This window comes from Scophthalmus maximus, chromosome 21 (assembly GCF_022379125.1).
Source record: "Scophthalmus maximus strain ysfricsl-2021 chromosome 21, ASM2237912v1, whole genome shotgun sequence".
In the NCBI taxonomy this organism is placed as follows: domain Eukaryota; kingdom Metazoa; phylum Chordata; class Actinopteri; order Pleuronectiformes; family Scophthalmidae; genus Scophthalmus; species Scophthalmus maximus.
The window spans coordinates 12630827-12657209 of NC_061535.1; the positions used below are offsets into that span (position 1 = coordinate 12630827).

General features: G+C 46.2%; 1 protein-coding gene across 7 annotated transcripts in view; it reads left to right on the forward strand.

Moving 5' to 3' along the window:
- The window catches only part of LOC118291442 (rho GTPase-activating protein 21-like), a 65027-nt gene that overhangs the window by 31590 nt on the left and 7054 nt on the right, over window positions 1-26383 (forward strand). For 3 of the 7 annotated variants that reach the window (XM_047329756.1, XM_047329755.1, XM_047329753.1), the window contains exons 2-22: window positions 29-217; window positions 2861-2882; window positions 12028-12120; window positions 13090-13168; window positions 14107-14161; window positions 15771-15794; window positions 17231-19214; window positions 21775-21924; window positions 22022-22124; window positions 22583-22616; window positions 22992-23114; window positions 23348-23650; window positions 24172-24236; window positions 24353-24501; window positions 24612-24754; window positions 24841-24999; window positions 25152-25230; window positions 25349-25422; window positions 25860-25949; window positions 26044-26169; window positions 26262-26303. In XM_047329756.1, coding sequence (XP_047185712.1) covers window positions 29-217; window positions 2861-2882; window positions 12028-12120; window positions 13090-13168; window positions 14107-14161; window positions 15771-15794; window positions 17231-19214; window positions 21775-21924; window positions 22022-22124; window positions 22583-22616; window positions 22992-23114; window positions 23348-23650; window positions 24172-24236; window positions 24353-24501; window positions 24612-24754; window positions 24841-24999; window positions 25152-25230; window positions 25349-25422; window positions 25860-25949; window positions 26044-26169; window positions 26262-26303 — 4086 coding nt within the window. Of the gene's footprint in view, window positions 1-28; window positions 218-2860; window positions 2883-12027; window positions 12121-13089; window positions 13169-14106; window positions 14162-15770; window positions 15795-16061; window positions 16387-17230; window positions 19215-21774; window positions 21925-22021; window positions 22125-22582; window positions 22617-22991; window positions 23115-23347; window positions 23651-24171; window positions 24237-24352; window positions 24502-24611; window positions 24755-24840; window positions 25000-25151; window positions 25231-25348; window positions 25423-25859; window positions 25950-26043; window positions 26170-26261; window positions 26304-26383 lie in introns of those variants that run through there. The other 4 variants (XM_035619725.2, XM_047329754.1, XM_047329758.1 and 1 more) reach the window with 4 other exon arrangements.

The following is a 26383-nucleotide window of genomic DNA, read 5'->3' on the forward strand; positions in this document are numbered from 1 at the left end:
CCCGTTTTTCTTTGTGTCCTCCGCTCAGGCCAAGCAGAAGGATGGACGCGATCAGAGCGAGGCGTCGGCCCCCACCTCCCCCGGGCCGGAGGAGGAGCCCTTCTCCTGGCCGGGCCCGAAGACGCTTCACCTGCGCCGAACGTCCCAGGGCTTCGGCTTCACGCTGCGTCACTTCATCGTCTACCCGCCGGAGTCGGCGGTCCACAACTCTCTGAAGGTGACAGGACGTCATCTCTTACGACACTGACCAAACAAAACAAGCCCTCATGACATCTAATGCCATTTAGAGATGATGATTTTTTTGGGGCAGAAAATCACATTACATTTTGAAAGCTCAATTTAATTTAAGTCACCGTCACACGTCTGTTCAGAAAGGGACGTTACATTAAAAGCATATGAACGGATCTCGGCTAACAGGAAGGCTTTAGGAAATGAAATGAAATTTTCTTTTCTTGTAATAACATTGATTTATTTTTAACTTAAATTGATTACTATATTGGCTGAACCATATCTCTGTAACTCTGCACCAACATTTTATTGAACAAATCTCCAAATATATCAGGGATGTGGCCAATTTCCAGATTTTTCAAATCTTAAAGCTGCAGTGGACTTTTGACTGAACCTGTCACTTTGGTTAATTTATCGTCATCGTTGCCTCTCGCACTCTGTTCAAACTCTGGCCTCGTTGGCGAGTGCCCCCGAAAAAGTTAACCACCGGTCACCGTTCCAGATTGTAAATCATAAAATGAGACTTTGTGCAGCTGTTTTAGTGTGTGTGGTGATTAGAAATCAGATTTGTGTGACATTAAGGGGGAAAATCATCAAAATGATGAGTTTCGAGCTGCTCTTTGAACTCGCTCCCGGACAAACACAATTATAGTTAGAGTTTTTGTGGCACAAGGGTTGAAAGAAAGAAATTGGTTACATGTAGGGATTTATAGTAAAAAGAGAAGATGCAATATGTGGTTTCAAGATTTTTCTGCGTTATCTTTTTCTTTTGTTTCACCTCCATTCACCACTCAAGCTGCGAGTGTTCAGCAGGTTGTTGTTGTTGTTGTTGTTGTTGTTGTTGTTGTTGTTGTTGTTGTTGTTTTTCCAGAGCCTCTCTCTGACTTGTATCATCCCGCCTGGGAACTCTGCCAAACCGTCCTCTGGACAGCATCAGCACCAATCTGCCCTTTGGTATTAATCCTGATGTCGCAGCACTTCCGGCTCCTGACTAACGGGGCACAGACTAATGCAGCAGACTAAGGGGCTTTGGGTGAACACGACAGGGCTTCCTTTAATGGGAAACTGCTCTCTCGAAAAGCTTATCGCAGCCTCCCTCCCATTGGTTTTTTTTCTGAGTGATAATTCAGGATAAGTTGGGTTTACTTTTCTCTGAAGTGTATTTTGACAACCTCTCGTGTTTGCACAGGGGGATTTCCTACAACGTTAACATAGTGCGCTACGTTTATAGCTTTTGGCTTTGGTTTCTGCATGTTGAAAGAGAAGCTACGGCACAAACATTCAGACTTTCAGGACTTTTGTATAACCAGAGAAATGGACAGTTTCTCGTAGAGGCCTTCTTGGGTATCACAGTTGTGTTCTGGCCACTTTAAAAAGTCTAGTCCGGACCAGTATGTGCTTCCGAACAAAATTAAAAGGAGTAAACTCATTTTGAAAAAAGCTGAATGTAGCGTCATTCATTAAATACCATTGATATATGAAATTCCACAACTTAAAACAAGCATGTCCTTGGCAACTGACTGAGATGGGATTGTAGGAAAAAATCTGCGCTTAAACCTTAAATTTCAATCCACCAGCTCAGTCACTGTAAACTCGTGACCAGTTCTCCCGTTACGTAAACCTCGTCCCGTCGACATCCGTCACATTTTAATAATCACTTTCAGGGTCTTGGACCGGAGCCTCTTCACTAATCACAGTTTGAGGATGTTGGGGGTTAGCATGAAGAGGAGGGTCTGGGTCGTCTCAAGGAAAAGCCGCGGGAGAGCGGCGGAGTCTTAAAGGATCCGTGGCGAACACGTGTCGCTGAGTTGCGGCGGATTAAAGCGGGCGTGTGTGTGATTTTTAACAGGGGGCTCTGAGGGAAATTAAAGTTTTATGTGTCGAGGAAATGGAAAAACACAAACACGAGTTATGAAGTGGCTTTTTATGTGTAGACTGTCACAGGAGTTGCTCTTTTGCCCAAACTTTTCCAATTACGCAGGCGCGTTTAATGCAAATTTACACTTTCTTCTCTTATCCGTCCCCTGTTGGGCTGCAACTAATTATTTTCTGACCGTCATTTGATCTGTTAATTACGTTTTCAATATATCAACACATTTTTTTTGTCCTTAAAATATCAGAAGGTAGTTGAAAAGCATGTTAGGAGTATTGAAACACACCAATATTTCCAAGTTGTTTGTTTTCATAATGTTCCTTTCCTTATTTAAATGATAGTGAGGATTTTAACAGCAGCAACAGTAAAAAAAGGTGTTATTATTTTATTTTAGATATTGTACATCATATTATGCTGTGAAACCAGCGTAGAGTGTGGAAACAAGTTAAGTGAGCCATCTTGGATTACTGGTTTGGTTTATTTTCATAAAACACTAAAGACGGAAAAGAAAATCATTCAAATTACTAAAAATCCCAAATAAATCCCATTTTCATCAACGGAAAATTTACTGCAAGCACATTTCAGAACTGACTAAATCATTTGAGTCACACAAACCTGCGAAATATTTGCTTTTCTGTTTCTATTATTATATTATGAATCTGTAATTGTTTCCTTGATCGTCATTAAAGGAAACTTCGTCTATATTCCAGTTAAGTTTAATGAAACTCAAACGCTTCTTTTTTTTTTTCTTTCTTCCAGGACGAGGAGAATGGCAGCCGAGGTAAGTGTTTTCAAATTCAAATTTCAAATTCAAATTTCAAAATTGCTGCATGAAATCTCGATGTGCACTGTGAGCCGGGACCTCAGCTGTTGTAATGAGCGTAGAACAGAAAACCCATTTACTCTCAGCTGTTTCTGCAGATTAGGGATCCAATGAGGATTGACACTCCCATTACTCCAAATGTGTTCTCACTCCTCACTCAATGGAATAGATGCATTTTGATTTTGTATCTGCCTGCGTGGGTAATTGCTTTGTAACTGCAACGATTTAGAAACGTGTTGCAGGCGATGTTGTCTTTTGTGCCGTCCGTCCGTCAGCCACACAGATGGTGTCGTTTGAATCCTTCGGGTCCGTGCTCCTCCTCAGAGTGGCAGTCGGAGCTGTGCCGTTGAGCTTTGGCAGGGCCGCGGCATTCCTCAGAGCATCCGGCTCGTCGATCCCGGCCCCTCGGTATTCTGCTCACATCCGCAGCACAGCGTGAATGCGGGAGGTTTCGCTCTGCTGCTGCTGCCTTGAGCTGCTGCCCCTGTAAAACACTTCTCATGTCGGCAGAGCGAATAGAAACACAAGGCACGCGTATAAACATACACATAGATCTTATCTCTTTTTGTCTGAAACTAGACGAAAGATAAGAGAGAAGATTCCCCTCATTCGGTGTTTGTTTGACTCGTCGTGAAGCATCCAGCCTCTGAACCGGCTGTGAGTCAGCGGCGTGTTGTGTCACGAGTCGACGGTGAAAGTGAAGACGGAAGGTGATGAATCTGACTCTGAGGCGCATCACAACAGGAAATTGAGAGATTCCTCCAAGTGTCCATCATCATCATTCCTCTTGGCGCTCGGTGTCACATTCCTCACACTACCCCGACACCCCCTTCAGCCCCCACTCATGTCCACCCGCTTCATTCAACACAGGCCTCAAAACATTCAACAACACACACACACACGGGACCCTGCTGTGGCGGGAGGAAACCCTGTGTGGCTACACATTGTTACACCTCTTATCTCTTGGATTCCTTTACGTGACTTTACCTGGAAGACGTCATGTAAAACTGTTTGACTCTTTGTGTGTGTACATGAGATCCATTCATTGCAAAGCTCAATACACAGCCAATAATCCCCCCCCCCCCCCCCCCCCGCTGCTGCTGCCACAGGAAGTCACTTGGTTTTTTCCAGTCTCTCATAAATCCTCTCAGAGGCGCTGATGCTGACAGGTAGCAAGACATCAGAATAACGGATATTAGGAATTTCTGCTCAAAATGATTCAAGAATAAACATTTAGTATTAGGATAAAGGACCAAATGATACTGTTACTTTTTTTAAGCAAAGACTGCTTATCCCTGCATTTGGAGTTTTTCAGTTGTACGGAGGGGTTGGATTGTTCTATCGTGGTACGAGAAACTTCTGCTACATCTTAAGATAAATGAAATATTTAAAGACAATAGGCTTGTACCCCTATCGAGGTTTGAACCCCCTAATAAAGTCTCACTTCAGGATCCATTGAGTAGCTGTTCTGAAGCTCTTGATTGGTTTGTACTCAGGAGTCTTCCCTCAGCAGAGTTTCCCATAGTCTTGTTTTTGTTGCTATAATTGAATTGTAGACTCAAAATGTCCACGTTTCCGATCTCTTCAAAGACTCGTTGTCCATGTTGGTGAATATGAAAGTTCATAAGCGATCTGTAATGAAACAACACGTGGCCAGACAACTGTGTGCAAACGGCCCACCATTGCAATGCATGTTTTAGCTTCTAGATATTTGTGTTTGTTGTCATTTCTCACTGATGCCCACAAATTATTACCGTTTACAATCGCATAGCGAACAGCAGACACCCATGGCATCATCGAACAACCACGTGAACACACACACACACACACACACACACACACACACACACACACACACACAGCCTCACACAGATGATGCGTCCCATGTGCTCGGGCTATTTTAATGTTTATTCAAAAAATAAATAAAAAAAAGAAGAGTCGCATTCTGCCCGAGTCTGCTCGGCTCTGTGATGTCGGCAGCAGCCGGGCCCGGCGTGCTGGCTGCACTGCAGTTTGTTTGCTTGACTCCGAGCCAGTGTGTGATGAGGCTGTTGGTGTTTGGGGAGGGGAGGGGGAGGGGGGCTGCTCAGCGCATGTTGACTAGCTGGGTGTTGCCGCTGGAAACACTTAAAACCTCCAGAAAACACACACACACACACACACACACACACACCGACGTAGATACACAGATCAACAAACGTACACATTGATATGACGCAGTGCGCATGGTAAGTGCACGGTGGAACCATGAATTATGAGCCCGACTGTGTTGCGTGACTCAAGTATGCGTGTGTTTATTTCCTTTCACAGCGGTTGTGTACATACCAAACGGCCGTTATCCCTCCAATCTTCCTCCTCCATCTCGCTTCCCCCTCCTCCTGTCTGTCTCTCCCCTTCCTGTGTCTCTTTTCTCTCTTCAGCTGTGTATTTGAGCAACTTATCAAAGGGGCGAAACTCTCTCTGTCTTCGGCTGCGCCTGTGAAGCTCGTGGTACCTCGGCGCATGGAGAGAGAGAAGCGGCGTTAAAAAAATAATTTCACCATCTGTTCAAATATTTGTTTTCCGTTCAACGTGAAACACGTCTCCTCCGCAGATACCAGTTTTTATTTCCCCTCTTTTCCCTGCGTCTCGGGTTCTGGTTCGTTCCCATGAAAAGTCGGCGGAGGGAGAAACGTTGTGCAGCAGCACAAGCAAACAGAATTCCCCAGAATTCTCCCGTGAGCCCTTTTTTAAACGCCCCACCTTCTTCAGCGAAGCTGCGTCTAAACTTTTCTCTTCCTTTTTCCCCCCCACGGTCAGCTGAGCGTAGCGAGGGGGCGGCGGTTCGCCTGGCTGACGAGACTCCAGGTAGTTTACCTAGAACTTCAGATTTTTTCTGCAGATTGTACAAACAAGATAGGAGGTGATGTTCAATATTGCCGGTCTTCATCTAAATCTCGGCGAGAGGACAAATAACCTACATTTCCCCCAAAAGTCCTTTCAAGTTGTCCTGCTGTTCTTGGCGACGGGCCGTATCCGTCGCTCGTGAGAATTAGCCGTTTAAATCTCGCACTGTTTTTCTTTTTATTTCGACCTGGAGTTCAGGCTGCGTGTGAGTAATTATTGATCTGACAGCTTGTTTTGTTTGTATATGATATACACCCGCCCAAGAAGAAGCCGTAACATTCTGACTGAGGTCATGAAAACTTTTCTAAGGCAAAAATCCAAACACAACTGACCTCTCACCCCTCTCTGTTACTGCTGCCACCGCCGATGACGACGACGACAGACTTTTTAAAAATTTCAGACAAAACAAGTCTTTTCCCGCTCTTGCTACCAACTGGTTGGTATATTTTAGTAACTAATCCAGCTGATTCAGCAAACTTCTGCTCCACGAGTTGGTTGAAAAATGCGGTGGCGTGCGGAACGGTTAATGAAGCGCTCGGTCGCCAACAATGGCAGCTGATGTCGTAGCAGGTCAACATTCCTTTTAATCCCCGTCCTCACACTTTTTACGCTTTTTTTTTGTTTGTTGTTGGTCTTGTAAAGATCAGGATGAAAAGCAGACACCACCCTCTCCGCTCTCTTTATCACGGCCAGTTGGCTCGACCGACACATTTCTCGAAGCCTGAGAAAGTATTTCAAAAAAAACCCCGCCCCATCTGTCTCCAGATGTTTGTCACTTGTTCCCTCGGTTGAACTTAATCTGCCTCGGTTAAGATCGGTTGGCTTGTTTTACCGAAAGAAAACAAAACACTGAGTCAACTTCTCTTTTTTTGCACTGCGGTCAGAGCAATGTCAGTACATATCCTCTTTCCCCTGGGTGGGTTTTGGTATTTGGAATTCCTAGAAGAAGAAGAAGAAAAAAAAAAGCGCGATGGAAAGTACTTCAAGCACCTTCCTGTCGTAGGTGGAAAAAATCCCCAGGTGTCTCTGTGTGTTGTGTGTGTGTCCGGCCGTATCGGTATGTCTCTCCCAGGTGAGGAAGTTATTTAGAAATTATCCAGAAGTCACATTTAAACACACAGTACACGTTTCACCCAGCACCAACGCAGTTTAGTCCAACAGTAAAGTCCTCGGCAGATGGCATGGTGCTATGGAATTTCCTTCCTCCTCCTATCTTCCTATCCGGCGCCACAGATCATGTTTTGAGATCATGGGTTGTCCCATACATGTGCAACGGCCGAGTGACGTTCCGTTACCCTGGACGTGTGGATGCGGTTGAAAGCTCTAGAAAAAAACAAGTAAACAGATGTTGAGTTTTTGACCTTTTGCGTCAAACTACAATTTTTTACATATTTCTTATTTTCCTTTACCAGCCTCATTAAACATTCATTCATTCATTCATTGTCTACCGCTTTATCCATTTAAGGATACCGCTTTATCCATTTAAGGGTCGCTGGAGCCAATCCCAGCTGACATTGGGCGAGAGGCGGGGTTCACCCTGGACAGGTCGCCAGCCTATCACAGGGCCACATACAGAGACAGACAACCATTTACTCTCACATTCACACCTACGGTCACCTCCTACCTTCACACCTACGGTCACCTACTACCTGCATGTCTTTGGACTGTGGGAGGAAGCCGGAGAACCCGGAGAGAACCCACGCACACACGGGGAGAACATGCAAACTCCACCGGGATTCGAACCCAGAACCTTCTTGCTGTGAGGCGAAGGTGCTAACCACTACACCACCGTGCAGCCTCATTAAACATAGTTTTTGTTATATTTGTAATGTTCATATCTTTGTTACCGACATTAATAAGCCAATTTAAGAGATCATCTCTAGAAAAGCTCTCGACATTACCTCTTTATGCTAAAAACAAAATATCAATTTCAGTCCTGGCTTAAAAAAAAAACAACTCTTTTTCTTTCTCTGCTATTATTTAGAGACGTGCTGTGTAAACAGAGTTCACTCTCTTATTTACCCACATGCAAAAAAGACAAACTCCCTGACTCAACCCTCGCGCGGACGGCAGCCAGGGGCTTTAAGGCGTATCGCCACTCCCTCCTCCTGCGCCGAGGTTTTCCGGCGTGGAGTCGGTGGCTGTTTACAGAGCGCAGCGATTAGCGAAACGAGACCTGTCCGTCTCGCACCGGGCACCTGCCAGTCGTCTCGCCAATGTGACAGAGTCTGTTGACACAGTTCAGGAGGATGTGGGTTCGGAGGTCAGGAGTCGTGTGCGCAGGTGTTTCAGCCTGAGTTTTAGATTTCAGAGCAGGCTTGTGTTTGGACACAGAATTCATGGGAAGGGGAGAAGAAAAACGATGGTTTCTTCTTCTGCCTTTTTAAGGAAATCTTTGGGTTTCTTTGAGCAGACGATAAAATAAAAACACGCTGTGCTTTTCGAGGGAAGTTGGGAGTTTATGGATTGATGTGAAGTGTACTTGTGCTTTGACCTTCCCACACTATGGGGGGGGGGGGCCTGCTCCATGTGCCTGGACCATGTGCCTCACATCTTCACATTTGCCTGCTGGAAGAGACTTGACCCAGATAGCTATCAAAACACACACACATGGCGTCGTCCTCCGTATCAGAGCAAGCAACACGTGTGCACAGGTGTTTGTATATTTCAGTTCACCGGTACATTTGTGTTAGTAGACGTGAGTGTGACTCAAACGGTAAAAAGCAGCGAGTTGGGGCGGGGGGAGGTATTAGGCCGGGGGGTTAATGCAGAGAGCGGGCAGCGGGCCCAGCCCTCTGTAGAATAACATTATCTAACCCAAAACAGCGGGGGGTTGGGGGGGAGCTGGCCCACACAGCCAGGGCCCAGCTGTGCAGCCGGGGACGGCGGCCAAACCAGAGCTCGTCGAGGCCAAAGAGCGGCGCTGCCTGACACTCAGCCGTGCCAGTGGAAGACCAGCCACTGTAAAGTGCCCAGTTCAAAGTGTACAGCAAGAGAAACGTGGGAGGAATCAACAAACCAGTGTTTTCTATTTGTGGACCAATCATGATTAGCTGTCTCAAATGTTCACATTCAGAAAATAAACCTGTGTCATGTCCGTTATTGTGACATTTGTGCTCAGCACCACCCAAGAATAGCTGCGGTTGTTCTTTGGACACACACACAGCCACAAGTCCTTTTCTGAGGCTGACGTGCTTCATTAATCCACACAGTAGTTCATGCTTTGATGAGACAGTTGGGAGCATTAAAAAAAAAATGTCCAACGGCTTTAGATTTCCACATTGTAATCCCGTTCATCCAGCTGCGGGAGCCAGGGGAAACTTCCAGAATCCAATTTTTGTGCCGGAGCTCGGTGAGATTGGCTCTGGATTGGGAATCGTACTCGCACGCGCACGCTCACACACAGAGGGGGGGGGAGGGATCTGTACATCCAGCATCATCATGGGTCTGTCACGTTCAACACTTAAGTGCATCAGTGCAGCACATTCTCGATTCATCAGCAACCAGGTCATTTAGTTAGATCATAACCAGCAGGAGCATGAATGGAAATTACAGTTTGTCCCTTCACACAATCTCTCATTGTCACTCAGTGAGAGAGAACAGAGCCGTTTAACGTCCTCTACCGCCTCCTGCTGGATTCAAACGAAGCTCACAGCTGTTGTCAACATCTCTGCGCTGAATTGACTTCACGGTGAATGAGCATGTTAGGATGCAGCGACACTTACACAGCATAGTGACTGACTGACAAGAGTAGTTCCTTTTCTTTCATGTGGAGGATATTATGATTTCATTGTCATTCCCCCCCCCCCCCCCCCCCCCCCCCCCCCCCCAGTCTGTCAGTCATTTCTCTCCTGTTGATGTTGTTTTGCTCGTAGATGATTATCGTGTGGATGATCTGTAAATCAAAGCCTTGCACGCCATGAATGTTAATCCTCTGCAGTAACATTTTCATCGCACATGGTGCAGGTGGCACGATGCACTGACACACTTTAGGACATATTAATGATACAGCAACCTGTATGGGAAAGGAACAGGAACAGCAATATACTCGATTATAGGAAAAAAGGGGCTTTAGATTATAATGCTACATGTATGAATTCCTAGATGCCGTCCTATGAATTTCCTTTTTGTTATAAAACATACCACTGCTGCTAAGTTCGCGCCAGCCATCCACACTACTCCAGAGTTGCTAAAATGTAGGAGTTTGGAACGCCGCTGGCCCAGTTTTAGTTTCAGAACTCCAGGGCCATGTTGTATATGGACAGTCAAAAGCTGAGACGTCACCCACATTCACTTCCTGATTGGTTCTTATCAGTCACGACTCGACTACCAGCCGTCGTCGCTTCAAGGCTTTTTTTTACCATTGTTGTTTCTCATTTGTAATATTTTCTGTAACTAAGCAACCAACTGCAGAGTGGACAATCTGCTTCCTGTACGCACATTATCAGTGTACACCAACGGTCACGTGATATATATTCGTTTTGAGGGTTTTTTTTCGTATGTCACAGGGATTAATACTGATACGGCGCTAAAATGCTTCTGTGCTCGGAGATTATTTCAGCTTTTAAAACGCTGTCTTCAAACGATAAAGTGGCGGTACGGGCGTAGCCTCTGTGTCATAAATGCATCTGCTGATGTGCGAACGCGAAGCAGGGCGTTCACGAGAGGAGCATGCGTGCTGCTCGGCGTCCCCCTGAGGACAGAACAGTGGGATGCTCTGATGTTGCACTTCGTGCACAAAAGTCTGTGAGCCATGAAAAGGCGGCCGAGGCCAACTTGGATCGTGGCTTATGGCTCAGGGAAAGACGGTTTTAAATCAGACTCAAATGAACACAGTCACTGTAATGCTGTGCTCTTTTCTTTTTTATAGACATACGCACCCCCAAAGCGTCTTTTAAAGATAACATTAGTGAGATTACATAAAGCCTGAGTTAGGTGCGTCTCCTCTTGGCTTTCACGCGACATGGCGTGATGTCTGTCCGTCCCTTGTGTCTGGCCTGCGTGCAGCCTCGTCACCCCACTCTGACCTCTCCTCACTGTGCCACATCTGACAACGGAGTGGAGTCATTGACGGGATCATGAGCCGAGGGACGGGAGGATGTGTGTTGTATAAAGGAAAGACAGACGCTCAGTGTTTGGGGATGTTCATATTTCTGGAAGAGATAGAATTAGTTTTTTCTTTTGGTCTTGTGTTGGACAAAAGCTGGAGCTCATTTGTCCCAGACGACTGATGCCACAGAGTGAGAGCGCTTGTGTGTATGTTTGTATGTGTGTATGTATTCAAAGGCGACTGTTAATATTTGCTCAGTCATTTCAGAACATTCCCAATTCCAGCCTCACATTTATGGGAGTTAACTGCTTTTTTGTCCTTGTTTGTTTCATTCAATAGTTCATTTAATATCAATAGTTTTTGGAAAAGTTGTCGGACTAAACAACAGATGTGAAGATGTCGACTTTGGCTTTAAAAAAAATCCTCATGGTAGTTTATTCACTTCATTTGTCTCACACGTTTGTCTCAAGCAACCGAAAAGTGAGGTATAATCAGAGCCGAGCAGATCAGCGATAAGCCGCTGAGATAATTCTAATAATTTTATTATTATCCAAATGATTAACTTAGAAAATAACAGGCAGATTAATCAATAATGAAAGAGCTGTTATAATTTGCAGCTTGATGGTCGTATATAATAAACTTATTCAATCCCATTTTAGTTTTACTTTTTATTTTCTACATTTATTCAGATTGACATATATAGTTTTGTCCAAAACACAGTCCAGAACCTAAAGATATTAATTTATTATCACACAGGATGTAAAAAAAACAGCAAATCCTCATATTTGAAAAGCTGAAACCAGTAAATATTTAGTCTTTTTTTACAACCTAGTTTTAGGTACATTTTCTGTTATATATTAAATGGATTTAGTAAATTTTCCCCCTCTATATAGCTTTGTAGTTTGTACCTCTTAATACTGACAACTTAGTGCTTGTTCTTTTTTTTAGGAAAAGCTTATCAAAATGCCTATTCATGTAATTCATAGTCAGGAAATCCTTGGCATTTTCCAGGCAGCCACAGCAAAGTGAAGGAAAAAAAACGAATGAAATGTGTGAACTGACTCCACGTTGTGCTTCAGTTGAATTTCCAGCTCCAGTGCAGTATGGTCGACTTCTTACGCCCCTGCTGCTGCTCTCACTCACACTCTCTCTCTCTCTCGTTACCAGGGAGACAGCGGAACCGTCTGGAGCCAATGGACACCATTTTCGTCAAGCAAGTGAAGGAGGGGGGCCCCGCCCACGGAGCTGGACTCTGTACAGGTACACACACACACACACACACACACACACACACACACACACACACACACACACACACACACACACACACACACACACACACACACACACACACACACACACACAAACAAACACACAGACACAGAGTCTCTGTGGAGATCCTTGCACTCCTTCAGATAACTGGCAGATCTCATGATTAACTCTGACCGTCTCACATTTGACCTGAAAAACGCCGCCCGGTGCCAAGATTTCTTCACGTCTGTTCTCAATGGTAATTCCACTTCCTTGTAACCTGCCAGGCAAAACAGAGATGAGTTACAAAATAACAGATGGCTCCGTTGTGGGAGGTTGAACAAAGTGTAATATGCTCACTGTTATTCCAGCCTTCCCTTGAGTCTTTTTTTTTTTTTTCATTACATCTCCCACGTTATTTCTTTTATTAATCCACTTACATCATTTCTAATTTTAAAGGATAAAAAAACTCAAACAAACTCCCTTCTGGTGGAAAAAATTCATCAGCTCCCTTTTCATTTGCCCTAAAACAGAGGTGACAGCTGAAGCTCCGAGTGTTTGTTGCCAGGTTAGCACTCTGCGTTACTGGAAATGTCAAGCAGACAAATCCTGAAAGCTTGTACGCATTTATCTGCCCGCTCTCCTGAAACAGGGGAGTATTTTCCCACAATTATCTAGTTTCTCCTCTCCTGAACCTCACCTCTCTTCTCGTAAGACGGCGGCCATCTTCGGGAACGGACGCTGACATGTGGTCCTTCAAATAAACAACGTGTTGGTTGTTCTGCTTTGATCTGAAAAATGATAAATGTGTGCGTTTGTACTGGAAGAGGAAGCGACTGCGTAGGGGGTTCCCTTGGTCAATCATCCTATTGACTGGACTCCAGATTCTTGTCCGGTTGTGTTCTTCAGATCCAGAAGGTGCAGAGTTTGTCCGTTCAAAGAGCAGGTGTGTAACGGACTTCTCTTGATTCCATCCAGGGGATCGTATCGTGAAGGTGAACGGAGAGAGCATCATTGGGAAGACCTACTCGCAAGTCATAGCCTTGATCCAGAACAGGTAAAAACAGCTCGGCGTCACATTTTTTTGTGGTTCATTACCGACGAGGGGAAAACAGGCAAAAGCCCAGAGGCCTCAAAAGGTCTCTGGTTTACTCCATATCATTCATATGTATCATTTGGATCGCCATCATTTTAAATGAGTCTTACCTCCGCTGTGACGGGTCCTTGTGGCCCAGATCTATGTCAAAATCTAGCTTGAAAAACATTTTTTTCTTTTAGTTTTTATTGTTAATCACATATATAGTTCATTGGTATTATGTACTTAATTAAACTCAAAGAAAACCTCATAGGAGAGCTGAACCAACGATTATTGTCCTATTCAATACATCTGACAGTTATTTTATTCCATAATGAAGCGTCATCATTACCTGAAGCCCGTGTTAACATGCTCGCGTTGCTTGTTATGTCTAACCAACTATCATGTAGAATTTGTTTTTGCTTAAAAAGTTACTCAAATTATTTTTTCTGTCGATACTCTAATCAATCATCTTATCTCTGGACTACCGATATGGTTCCCGGGAAAATAATAAACCGGAATCAATAGGAGCCCAAAAAAAAATATTTTCCCAGCCTATTAGATTAGTCAGGCTCAGATTTTTTATTTTCTCGGACTGACTCGGAGTCTGGAGCCTGAGCTCTAATCTCTTCACCAGCTTCACTCGGCTGCGTGTTCCCGGATTAATGACACAGAAAATGATCCATTGTGAAACTTTCTATTGAAAAACAAAAGAAAAAAACACATTCAGCTTTGCGGAGATAATTGTTTCCTTATCGCTGACGGGTGTAACTGTAACATTCATTCACGCGCCATTAACCTGCAGCTATTGAAGGTTCATGTTTTTGCATGTAGAACTTGTAAAGTGTCTTGTTTTGATCACTGTGTTGTAACATTCTGTCGTTCTCTCATCCCCCCACCTCCAATCTGACATCGATCAGCGATGCCTCACTGGAGCTCTGTGTGATGCCAAAGGATGAGGACATTTTGCAGCTGGTAAGCATTCATCCATTAGTAAATATTGTGCTATATATATGTATTTTTTAAAGCAAGTCATCCTTTAAACATGCCTTAAAGACGACTCACCAAAAAACATGTAACAACCCATAAAAAACCGTCACTTTGACATTTACGTTCATGTAGATTTCAAACAAATCAGACATACACGTTGATTGATCATGTTTCATGGGTTTGAGTGTGAACGGTGTCACGCTTAATGTTTTCCCCACGTTTCCAGGCTCCATCTTATTGCACATTATTATATTTTATCTTTTATCTAATTCCCAAAATTAAAGTTTCCTTTACGATCACGCCTGGTGTATCGATCGTCTCACGCCAGGTCAATGTGGACGTGGGTGGGCTGTTGTTTCTAAAACTGTCCACTTCAGAAAAAAAGCTAATAACAGAGGCCCAGACCCCAGAGTTCACAGCTCCTCCTCTTCCCATCACGCAGATGAGCTCACTGATGCAAACAGCCCGCCCACGCCATCAGTCAGGGTCCAGAGACCCCACAGACAGATAAAGAAAATAGCGCCAGGCCACGTCGAAAAAAAAAACCAGTTGCCACACGAAAAAAATTCATCTCCGAGAAATACTCTCTCGGAGGGAGAGAGAAGAACTGAGTCAGATCCCACTGTGTCGCTAAATTCCACACATAGCTCCGTTAGCTCGGCCGCAGCTTCAACCAGATGCCGCAGAAACTTGCTTTTGGCATTTTGGACTGAGACTTGAGAACTCACAAGGCTGGAGATGTCAAATGAGCCATTGAGGCACACACGAGCAAAAAAAAATTAAAGCTCGAAATGCCAGCGGACAGATTTATGGGCGGAAACTGTTTGTTCTCATTGTGCAACGAGACTCGGTTTCTACTCCCGATTTAGATTTCTTTGTCTGGATACATATTTTTAATCACAAGCACAACGTACACCTTTTCATTAGTGTCGGTTTGATGCGACGAATGGAACCGCGCAGCATCCTTTTTCACGAATGTCTGTTTTTTCGATGTGTCGGTGTTTTGGGGGTTTTTGGAGGCACGGAGCCCCAGTCGCTACCGGAGGCAGTGCAGCTGCAGTCAGCTGACTCCTCGCGGTGCGCTGTTCACACGAGCGAGCGAGCGGCAGTGGGTGAGGGAGGAAGCTCGTACAGATCAGGCAGGCGTGTGTTCGTGCTCATCCCCCCCCCCAAAAAAAGTGAACGTCGACCGAGAGGCTGGAAGAGGAAAGAGGGGGGGAGGAGAGGTACCACCGCGAGCAGGTGAGAGTGACGGAGCGAGGGGAAAGGAATTATGCTGAGTGTGTTGAGGGAAGAGAAAGCCAGCAGAATGTATTGTCTCTGGCAGCAGCGAGTGCGTGTGGGGTAAGAAGAGGAGGTAATGGGGATGAGCAGCAACTCGGATGACGTTCAGGTCCGCGAAGGACACGAACACTCGCTCAACTTCACCTCCGAGTCTTTATTATTCCTTCCCATTTCAGGATGTATTTTTAGCCTGTCTTACCTCCATCACTGGCTCATTTCTTCGTCTTCACCTGTTTTACTTCTCTTTATTCCCCTTCTTTTTCTCTCTCTCTCTCTCTCTCTCTCTGCTTCTCTAACCTGTGGACTGCAGTTTTCCCGGGATATCACTGCTCTGGTAAGAAGGGAAACTGTACTAACACAGTCACTTTGAAAGTTCACTGCTTTCTAGATGAGTTTTCAGAACTTGTACTTTCACATTGAGAAGGTGGCAAACTCCCAAAAAAAACCAATGAGAGGGGATTTGTATCTGTCTATCAGACCTCAAACTTTTTGCTCTGTACTTTCCTCATTCAGGGAATGTAGTTTCTATTCGCCCGCATGGCATTATGCAAATCCAGAGGGGCGGCACCGGGCTGCAGACTCACTCGCTGTTGCTGTTAGTGCAATCGTAACTCGACACCCTCAGGTGGAGTTGCCATCGATTAAAGTCCAGCACCGGAGCGTTCTCCTTTCACTTTCCTCACAGCTTGTGCACTGAAAGGATGAGGAAATACAAAGAGCTTTTTCCGAGGCGGTCCATCGCTAGCCAAGTTTAAGGATATTTTTTGCTCCGAAGTTTTAAATCGAGGAAAGCACCTTAGTTTTCGAAGGGACAGTTTACTTGCGGAGCCATGCTGACAGAGGTAACGTTAGCTGCCAACCGCAGGCACCGACGTCCCCCGTTCACCCTCTCCTCGTGCCTCAGGGCGCACTCTCCGGTACGAAAGGTGGGTAGGACCCGGCCAGCTTTCTCCAAAACTCCTCCTGGCTCCACAGGGTTGATTCCGGACTTTCCAGCTTTCTTTTTTTTCACTTATTTGTCCTTCTGGCTGCTCAGTTTCTTTCTTCCACTTACCCACATTTGTGTTATGGCATGACTGTAACATTTGTTTGCCTTCTCCGAGGAGAAGATAGAGAAATATTTGTGTTTTGTTTGGAAGAAAAATAGCACTGGAATGCCAGAATGTGAAGTCTCTTTATCCAGCTCTCTGTCTGACACTTACGCTTCTCTGAGGTGATGTAGTGACACTGTTTGTCTTGGCGATGATGATAATCCCATCACCTTAAGCAAAAGGCTCCTTCTGTCAATAAACCACACTCCCGGATTAACGTTCTTTCTCTAATCTCAAAAATGTGAGCAACCCACACGAGCTGAGGTGCAGTTGAGGTATTTCACAAATGTGAAAGATTGATGCTGTAGCTGTAACGTCAGAGGGAGGTGAAGTCTAAGATAAGAGGTGTCAGTAAATTAATCCTCAATAAACATGTTGCCCTTAAGCTGTTTTTTTCTGTGCAGGAGAATGAATTGCGGTTCGACCTTAACAGAACAGTCTTTTTGTTCTTGGCTATTTTTTGATTTGCATTTACAACATTTTTAAAATTTTTATTGCAGAAGTCTGATACTGATACCGTCAGAAAATAGCTCCACAGCAACTCCCCAGCCTTTACACGTTGTTTGTGAATGTCGAATGTATCCAGTCCCCGGTTGGGTGTGATGTTCTCTCGGATCTATTTTAGCACTCAAACCTCTCGGCAACTTAAAGTGACATATTGTCCCTTAATCTCTTGCAGGCGTATTCCCAGGATGCATACCTCAAAGGAAACGAGGCGTACAGCGGAAATGCCCAGCACATCCCTGAGCCCCCTCCCATATGCTACCCTCGGATAGAAGTTAAGGCTGCGGGCGCGGCCCAGTCGCCGGAGCCCGCAGCGGTCGGCGAGACCCCTCGAGGGCCAGCTCAGGGACCGGGGAGAAACGGGGGGACGCCTGAGAAGAGCTATCGGGTGGAAATCCCTGTTCCGCCGTCGCCCCCACCCCAGCAGACGTCGAAGTCTCAGACCGTGGTGTGTGTCTGCAGTGAGAACATGAGGACAGTAGCCATGCCTCCCGATCCGGTCGACAGGGGGCCCTGGGTGGCTCGGGCGGGCCCCAGCCACAGGACAGAGGAAAACCGGCACAGTTCTCCAACAGATTCTGGATCAACCAGACCCAGACCCCTTATTCCCTCAGTACCTGGGGGAGCGCAATTGCAGTACCCCTCCTCCCGTCCTGTAGAAAGCCAGGTCTACTCCCCTTCCTCAAGTTCTCGACCTGTTGCGATCTACGCCGACCCCTTGTCCTCACCTGCTGCACGGGCACCTGTCACCGCTGCATCGCCGGACACATTCTCCACGGCCGTCTCGCCCAACGCCAACCGCTGCTCGCCCTCTCCCACGGCCCCGACCACCTCTCCGCATCAGAACATCGACTGGAGAAACTACACCACCTACAAGGATTACATCGACGCCAAGAGGCTGCACACGTACGGCTGCCGCACCATCCAGGAGCGGTTGGACAGCTTGCGCGCAGCCGCCAATTCTAGTTCCGCCTACGCCCAACAGCGTACGCCGCCTCCTTCTAGCGCCGGTCAGAGAGGGGCGCCGGGGTCCCAGGTCAGACAGAGGAGCACGTCCAATGACCGTGGTGTGGACGCAAGAAGTCAGGGTACGGCAGTGACCACTCCATTACGTAGCGTCTCCCAAGAGAGGCTTGGTGGCGGAACAGAAAGGACAGTATCGACCAGGAACTGGCCCCGCAGCGCTTCCCAGGATGCTCTGCCCTACTCCACGCCGACGGGAGTCGCCAAACCTCGGGCGCGGTCTTGTGACTACCTGGGCCGGCAGCCCGCAGAGGCAGGTGAGGTCGACGGGGCGGACTTTGAGGACAGGCTGCTGCTCTGTCGGCAAGAGGAACCCAGAGCCAGCAGGCAGGCGGCAGGCCTGAGAGTTTTACCTCATCTCAACCGGAGTCTCACTGGACAGGAGGAAGAAGGGCGAGAAAGTGGATTATCTAACTCTGCTCCCGCGTTCACTAAAGGTACGACAGATTCCGTGATCACGTCGAGGACGGATGGCGTCATAATGAGGCCGTCGCGTCTGCCTGTTAAAAACTCCCTCTCGGACTCTTCACCTGCCTTACCCACCAACAGAACCACAGACCCTCTTAAAGACCAAAGAGCTGCCGTCATGGGCAACCATCTGGGCTACTCGTCCCCTCTGCACCTTCAGCTCAGGGGCCGGGCGGACAGTCTGAAAATGGAGAGCAGGTTGGAGGCTGGGTTGGCGGCCAGGTCCTCCTCTTGCTCGGGTCCGTCCTCTAAACAGCCCACGCAGAGACAACTTGTCCCCGCTTCCTCTGGTACGAACGGAGCTGTGACCCACAAGCCAAAGGTCAGAGAAACCTGCAGTTCCACCAGCACACCCGCACGGACTAATGGCGGCCTCGCAGAGGGCGTAGAGGGACCCGATGCAACCGTTGTTGTCCTGAGAAGGGACAAGAACTCAGAGGCTCCGCACATTCGCCCTCCATCGTACATACTAGCCGTCAATGACAACAACGATGCACGGGTGATTCATAAATCGCCCCCGTTGGTGAAGGCAGGCTCTGAAGACGGAGCCATGTGCTGGATGTCTCATGATGGCTACAGGGAGACGCATCTGAGGAGGCTGGGAGACACGCGACACAAGTCCGGCTCCAATAACCTCAATGACTCCCTGGATTCAATCCCCTTTATAGGTAAGACTAAACACCTTCTTGTGATCCTCTCTTTTAAACTATGTCTCTATAGCAACAACAGAAAAAAACAGAGTCCTGTGTGTCTGTGACAAAAGTGTGTTTGTGCTTGAGCCACCATTAAAAAAAAATCTGTATCAGATTAGCACCATGAGATCCAGCCAATGACATAATATATCAAGTACAGACGACATTTGTTTGTAGCATCAAGTGTTGAGAAGTCGGCGTCAAAGTCTCGGCCAGATTCTTGATCTTTGTTTTTTATGTATTCATTTGATATTTCCTGATCTAAATCAAGAAATTCTGACAATTTATTGTGCTGGATTGTAATAAGGGGATTTCCTTGAACAGCTGCATTTGCTAAGATGAAAATGAATCTTGATTATGTTAAAACGAAAATGGTGGTGGTTATATATGGAAACTCTGGTATCATAGAAGTATTTAAAGATTAAAATGACACCCAGCCCTACTCACAGTAGGTATTATAAATATAACCTACGTGGCAAGTTGGCATTGTTTTATTAATAGTAATTTCCATCTTGAAACTCTATCTGGGACTTAGAGCCCAAGCAGAATCCACCTGAGAGAAAAATTGAAAAGCAACTTCAAAAATCTCTTTGTACTGTGTGTGTGAGAAGGTCGTAGGTCAGTTTACTGCATTCAAGGTGAAGATGTCATGTTGGAACTGGGCTGATGCCATTGGCTGCCTTGAACTCCTACTAGGCCAGCGTGTATTTTCCCTTAAAATTGTCTAATTACACAACTGTAGACACTCAAGAATGTATTAAAAATCAGTTTTCTCGCTGCCCTACTTCTTATAACACAAGGAAATCTATTGTGTCCAAGTGTTGACATTGATCAAATGTGGTTCATCAGGAGCAAGGGAGGTTCCCCTCAGACATTATTGTTGACATTTAAAAAAAACAAAAACATGAGCAACAGCAAGCAACTAGGATCTTAAATGTTAAATGAACTGAGTTCCTCGTGGCACGTTGAACTCAGGACGACACTGTGTCAGTTGTGTGGTTCATGTGTCAGCAGCCATGACGTATTCAAACCACCTCTTTGGCATTATGAGTCGGGGCAGCACAGACACACACAGTCACAAGGTACACACACACACACACACACACACAAGTCAATAGTTCCCCGTCCGTCCCGCCCAGCCACTCTCTGAAATGTCTCATATTCATACGAGTATTGTACAGCGAGAGAAACCCAAGAGCGTCTCCCTAATGGACTGTGACATAACGGGAGAAATAAGAGCAGAAAATCCGCTTCCATGGCACTTCGTAGTAGAACCGTTCCACACAATAAGTGGAACAAACTGCTGTAAGTTTAGGGTCTGCCAAAACTCTTTTGTTACTGGGACCTGAGCTCCACTTCTCAAGTGCATGCAAAGTGTCACGTACGCTCTTGTTTACGACGGGGAGAAATTCTTGTTGAGTCTTTTTAATCGCGTGTCCCGTTTCAGAGACTTGAAGACATTTAGCGCAGAGCAGATGTGCGGCCGAGTGCTGACGTCGCCCAGTTATTTATTTCAGCTAGTTTCTCTCCGTTGTCCTCCCACATCTGTGCCAACCGGCCTGAACTCAACCTAGATCCTCGGTTGCGTAGTCGCCGGTGACTCATGACCGGCCAATGAGAGCGTCTCTCGTGTCTGACATTGTCCCAGAGGCCTGCAGGCATGTTTTTTTCACATTGATTACGTGCACTGCAATAGGTGCTGTATTTGCGGTTGTAGAGGTTCTGTGGCGACACTGGGAGATGTTTTCACAGATTCCACAGCGGTGATCTGTGCATAACTAACGCTAAGAAACAAGAAATACAAAGTGCTATTTTTTCTTTTCTCTCTCTATTAAAGCCTGAATGATTCCTCGCCCTCACCTGTGCCGCCTGCGTCACCACCTGGGCCGCGGCCGCAGATACGATTCACTTCTCCAATCGTTTGTTCGTCTCTAATTTGTTTTTAGGGCTCGCTGCGCCGCTGATACTGCATATCAGCTGTTATGACACGCCGCTGTCTAGGATGGTGTAGTGTGGAGCCGACTCACCTCGCGTCATGTGTGTGTGTTTAGCAGGAAAGGTGCGGCAGCTTATCAGAAACAGAAACACGGCATCCCTTTTTCTCTTTTTATTTTGACCGCGTCTCTCGTCTGCATCGCTCTTCTTATCGCGGCACTTTACAGCCGCTTGCTGGAGTGATCGTTCGAGTTGAGATAGCAGAGATGAATTAGACATTGTATATATTATTATGTAATTTGCAATATGATGTTTGCTGTTGCAGTTTTACAGCCGACTTTATAACAAAGGTGTTTCCTCCATGCTCTCGTTTACAGTCACCTACAGCTCGTCTAAGCCCTGACACTCGTATTTCAAGGCTGTCAAAGCTTCCTGTCCTTGCACGGTGATTCAACACCAGAAACTCTTTGTAATTTTCTGACAGAACGGTTCAGAGACGGAGGAACAATGAGAAATTAGTTTAAAACAGGTTTTCTTCGTCCAAGTGGTTGGATAAGTATAATCTCTTGCCTAAGCTGAATTCCTGCTTCTCTGTCCTCAGATGAACCGTCCAGTGCCAGTATCGACCTGGACAGCGCGGACATTCCTGCCTCCGCCCTGATATCTGGAGCGCCCATCATCATCACCACCATCCCGCCCAGCCCCACCTCCCCGTGCCCTCTAATGCGACGACAGATGTCACATGACCAGGGTATTTATTTATTTTTTAATATGAAAATTAGACCTGTGACAATAATTACAGCTTACGGACACTTTTTGAAATGATTGTTTGACCTCTCTCCTCATAGATTCTCTCCGTCTCACAATCATTGAGTCCGATTCTGGTACAAAAACAGAGCGCTCCAAGTCGTACGATGAAGGTCTGGATAACTATCGTGAAGAAGGAAGAGGGTGAGTTTCATCACACATAAGACTGAAGGAATGAGTTTGGTGAAATTCAAACAAGCAAAACACGTTTTGGGGGAAGAACCACTGTCCATATTACTCTCAAAACGTCTTAAGCTGCTTTCAGACATGCACTGAAAGCAGCTTGAGACATTTTTAGAACTTTTCCTGCCAGCCCCCTTGTAAAAAATTCCGGGGAAAGTGCTGGTGAGCCCATGTGAGGATACAGCACGAAAATCAAGAACTCTGCTTTCCACAGAGGAACTGTCGTCAACCAGACGCTCCGGAAATTTTTCCTGTTGGTGTGAACGCGTCTGATTCGGACAATCTCCTGCTGCGTTCCTTATATGTGAACGGAAAACCACTTTGCAAACATTTTCCTGAGTTCATTTGTGAAAACAGCTTCACTTATTTGTCTTCCAGCTCTTCTAATGTAGTTATTCTTTCTGTCTTCCATCTGGCAGGTCTTTAATACCTGGTCTGAAAAGTCTAAGGAAGGTGAGTCCAGTCGAAATAGTTTTTTTAGTTTTTTTAATCAAACTTAAGTTTGTTCACCAGCTCCGTGAGGCGCCTGCTATATGACAGGTTTATCAGCTCATTAGTCCACACCCGGCAGATAAAAACGTCTTCCAAGGAAGTTTGGAGAAATATAAAAGCAACATCAGGCGTTTTTGGGGTAAATAATTGATTCAGAGGGTGATGTCATATATCTCTATCGAGTTACATCAACCTTCATACAGGATATCCTTGAAAATCTGACTGTGAGATTCACCCAGTATGAGGTTTCTGGTCACAATTTCTCTCAATATTTCTGGAATGAACCTTTCCGTCTCTTTAAACGCTCCCCGTCGTCGTCTTCTCGTCCGTCCACAGGCGGTCACGGACAGGTCGTCGGAAGACTCGGGGTCCAGGAGGGATTCTTCGTCGGACGTCTTCTGTGACGCCACCAAGGAGGGTCTGCTGCATTTCAAGCAGCTCAACACCGACAAGGGCAAGGTGTGTGCACCGTCTCTGAGTGGCCTTCATCGCATCGTGTAACTCGCGCGCCACGTTATCTAAGCGCTACGTGACCTTTAACCTCGGTTTATAAACAGTAGCGAGTCTGACCCCGTTGTCACATTGTCCTCGAGACAGGGTGATTAAGTGTTAGCATTTTTGACTTGACCGAGAGAGAATAAAGGGTTTGGCTTCAACTGCGTCCCTTTGTCTTTGTAAAACTCTCGTTTCAGCAGCGTGGCGGCGGGAGTTCGCGGCCGTGGAAGCAGATGTACGCCGTGCTGCGGGGCAACTACCTCTGCCTGTACAAGGACAAGAAGGAGGGGCAGGCGCACGCCAACTGCCAAGCGGTGGACGAGCCGCTGCCCATCAGCATCAAGGCCTGTCTCATCGACATCTCCTACAGCGACACCAAGCGCAAGAACGTGCTGAGGCTGACCACGTCGGACCGCGAGTACCTGTTCCAGGCCGAAGACCGCGAGGACATGCTGGCCTGGATCCGGGTCATACAGGAGAACGGCAACCTGGACGAGGAGGTAAGAAGAAGAACCCTGACCTACAAAGAAGAACTGTAAAGAGGGAACCAGACCTGTTGTATGAGTCGTTCAGAGTGTTTTTGTGCCTCCGCGACAGCGATGGTCGTCACTGGAGGCGTTTGGTTTCCAGGTTGCGTGTCCGTATTCACATGAACGTGATATCTCAGGAACACCCAGAGGGAATGTCTTCACTAGAGCTGCAACAGTTAATTGATTAGTAATTGATGACTATATAAATCAACAACTATTTTGATAATCGATTATTTGTTTCAAATAGTTTTTATGGGGGAAAAATTCCTTAAATGTGAATATTTTCTGGTTTCTTTGCTCCTCAATGACGGTAAACTAAATTCCTCAGTTCTTACCTGTGTCACCGGATAGCAGCAGGTTACATAAAGATCTGTTACATCCTGTCAGGGTGTTTGAAGACCTGATGTCTTGCCCATCATCTTTTGTGTCTCATGTCCATTCTGCTCCTCTCCCCCCTTTTCCTTCCTTCCTTTCCCCTTTTCTTTTTTTAGAACGCGGCCTTCACCAGCCATGACCTCATCAGCAGGAAGATCAAGGAGTACAACACCTTGATGAGGTAAGGGCAGGGGGAGGGGAGCACAAGAGGAGGGTGGTGGTCCTGACACTTCACGCCGCGTCTGCGCGGTAAAAAGCTCATTCGCTGTTCGTGTCCGTGTCTCGCTCTCGCCGCAGCCCGACAGGCAGCAAGACGGAGCAGTCGCCCAAACAGTCCCGCCAGTCGCTGAGCATCAGACAGACGCTGCGGGGAGGCAAAGGGGAGGCCAAGGCCACGAGTCAGCACTCACCCAAACCTGAGCAGGAGAGGAAGAACATGCACAAAGGTAGGGAATCGGGAAAAAGAAAAAAATGAGGTGTCTCGTAATCACTGAGTGTCTCTTGACAGTGAATTGTTACAGATACATTCAAACTTTATTTCGCACCGTGCGTGCAGATGACACCAGCCCTCCCAAGGACAAAGGGACGTGGAGGAAGGGAATCCCGGGACTGATGAGGAAGCCTTTCGAGAGGAAGCCGTCTCCTGGAGTCACGTTCGGAGTGAGGCTGGACGACTGTCCTGCCGCACAGACGAACAAGGTCTGCCCCCGATTCCATTTCAACGTACTTTGTGTGTTCTTTGCATTTCCCAACGACCTAATCACTTTCCTCATTTTGCCCTCCAGTTCGTGCCTCTGATCGTGGAGGTCTGCTGTCAGCTGGTGGAGGAGCGGGGGCTGGAGTACACGGGCATCTACAGGGTCCCGGGGAACAACGCGGCCATCTCCAACATGCAGGAGGAGCTGAACAACAAGGGCATGAACGACATCGACATCCAGGACGACGTGAGTGTCGCTTCATCCGCTGCTTTAATCAAACTCTCCCGGACGTCCTCAAAAAGAGTTTGGGGCGAATGTAACGTGATGCAAGACTGGAATTATCTTGCAGGTTGAATAAATTCGGCATCATATTCCATTCATTTTTCCTGTTTCTACAGAAATGGAGGGACCTCAACGTGATCAGCAGTTTGCTCAAGTCCTTCTTCCGCAAACTTCCAGAGCCTTTATTCACAAACGGTACGTTGTCTTTCAAAGGCGCTTGTATGCCACCTAGTGGGCAAAAATATTAACTACAACTCTAGAAAAACAGCGGAAGTTCTTTTTTGAAAGAAAAACACTTGTTTTCTACCCACAGACAGATACACAGACTTCATAGATGCCAACAGAATCGAGGGCCCAGTGGAGAGACTCAAAGTGATCAAGAGGCTGGTGAGTAACTTATTTTTGTTAGATATTAATTTCATTATGTATATACAATCTTATTCATCACCACTGTAAATGGGAGAGTTGTAATATTTTCACCCCAAGAAATTAGGGCTTTAATCAGCTTTGGGATAATTCATAATTGGTCAGGTGCTTGTGGTTTGTTGGTTCACGCAATTTCAATACAACTAAAAAAAATTTGAGACATATTTAATTCACTCCCCTACAAGCGACTCGCTCAGGTTTTAAATCTTTTAGTTGTACAGAAAGAAATCAGAGAGCAAAATCTGGCGTCAGAAGCAAGTCGTGCGGTCCAACACCTGTCCCCAGTTCTTCCACTCTTTGTTTTAATCACTGTCCGTCACTTCTCAGGGCCAAAGTTTGAAAAAAGGAAATGTATTTCTGTGCCGTTTAACCTCTGCGTCTCCACCGTTTCCTTACAGCTTCATGAGCTGCCGGACCACCACTACGAGACGCTCAAGTTCCTCTCCGCTCATCTAAAAACCGTGGCTGACAACTCAGAGAAGAATAAGGTTGGTCACTTCATGTTTTCTTACCAACATACATTTTTTTGATTAGGAAGCCAGAAATGTAAAACTTAGAAACCTTTGTTTCTCTTGTTTCCAGATGGAGCCGAGGAACCTGGCCATCGTGTTCGGCCCCACTCTGGTGCGAACCACCGAGGACAACATGACGCACATGGTGACTCACATGCCGGACCAGTACAAGATCGTGGAGACGCTCATTCAGAATGTAAGAGTCTTGATCTTTTTCGTATATTCTCTTTTTTGATCCTCGCATATAAACTATGAAACTTAACGCTTTATTTTTTTCTTTCTTTCTAGTATGAGTGGTTTTTCACTGAAGATGGAAATGGAGAGCCAGTGGTGGGTACAGGCATCTCTGCCAAAATCCTTTTTTGTTTTTTTTTGTTTCTGCTCCATCCTGTTTTAGGTTTGACTTGAGG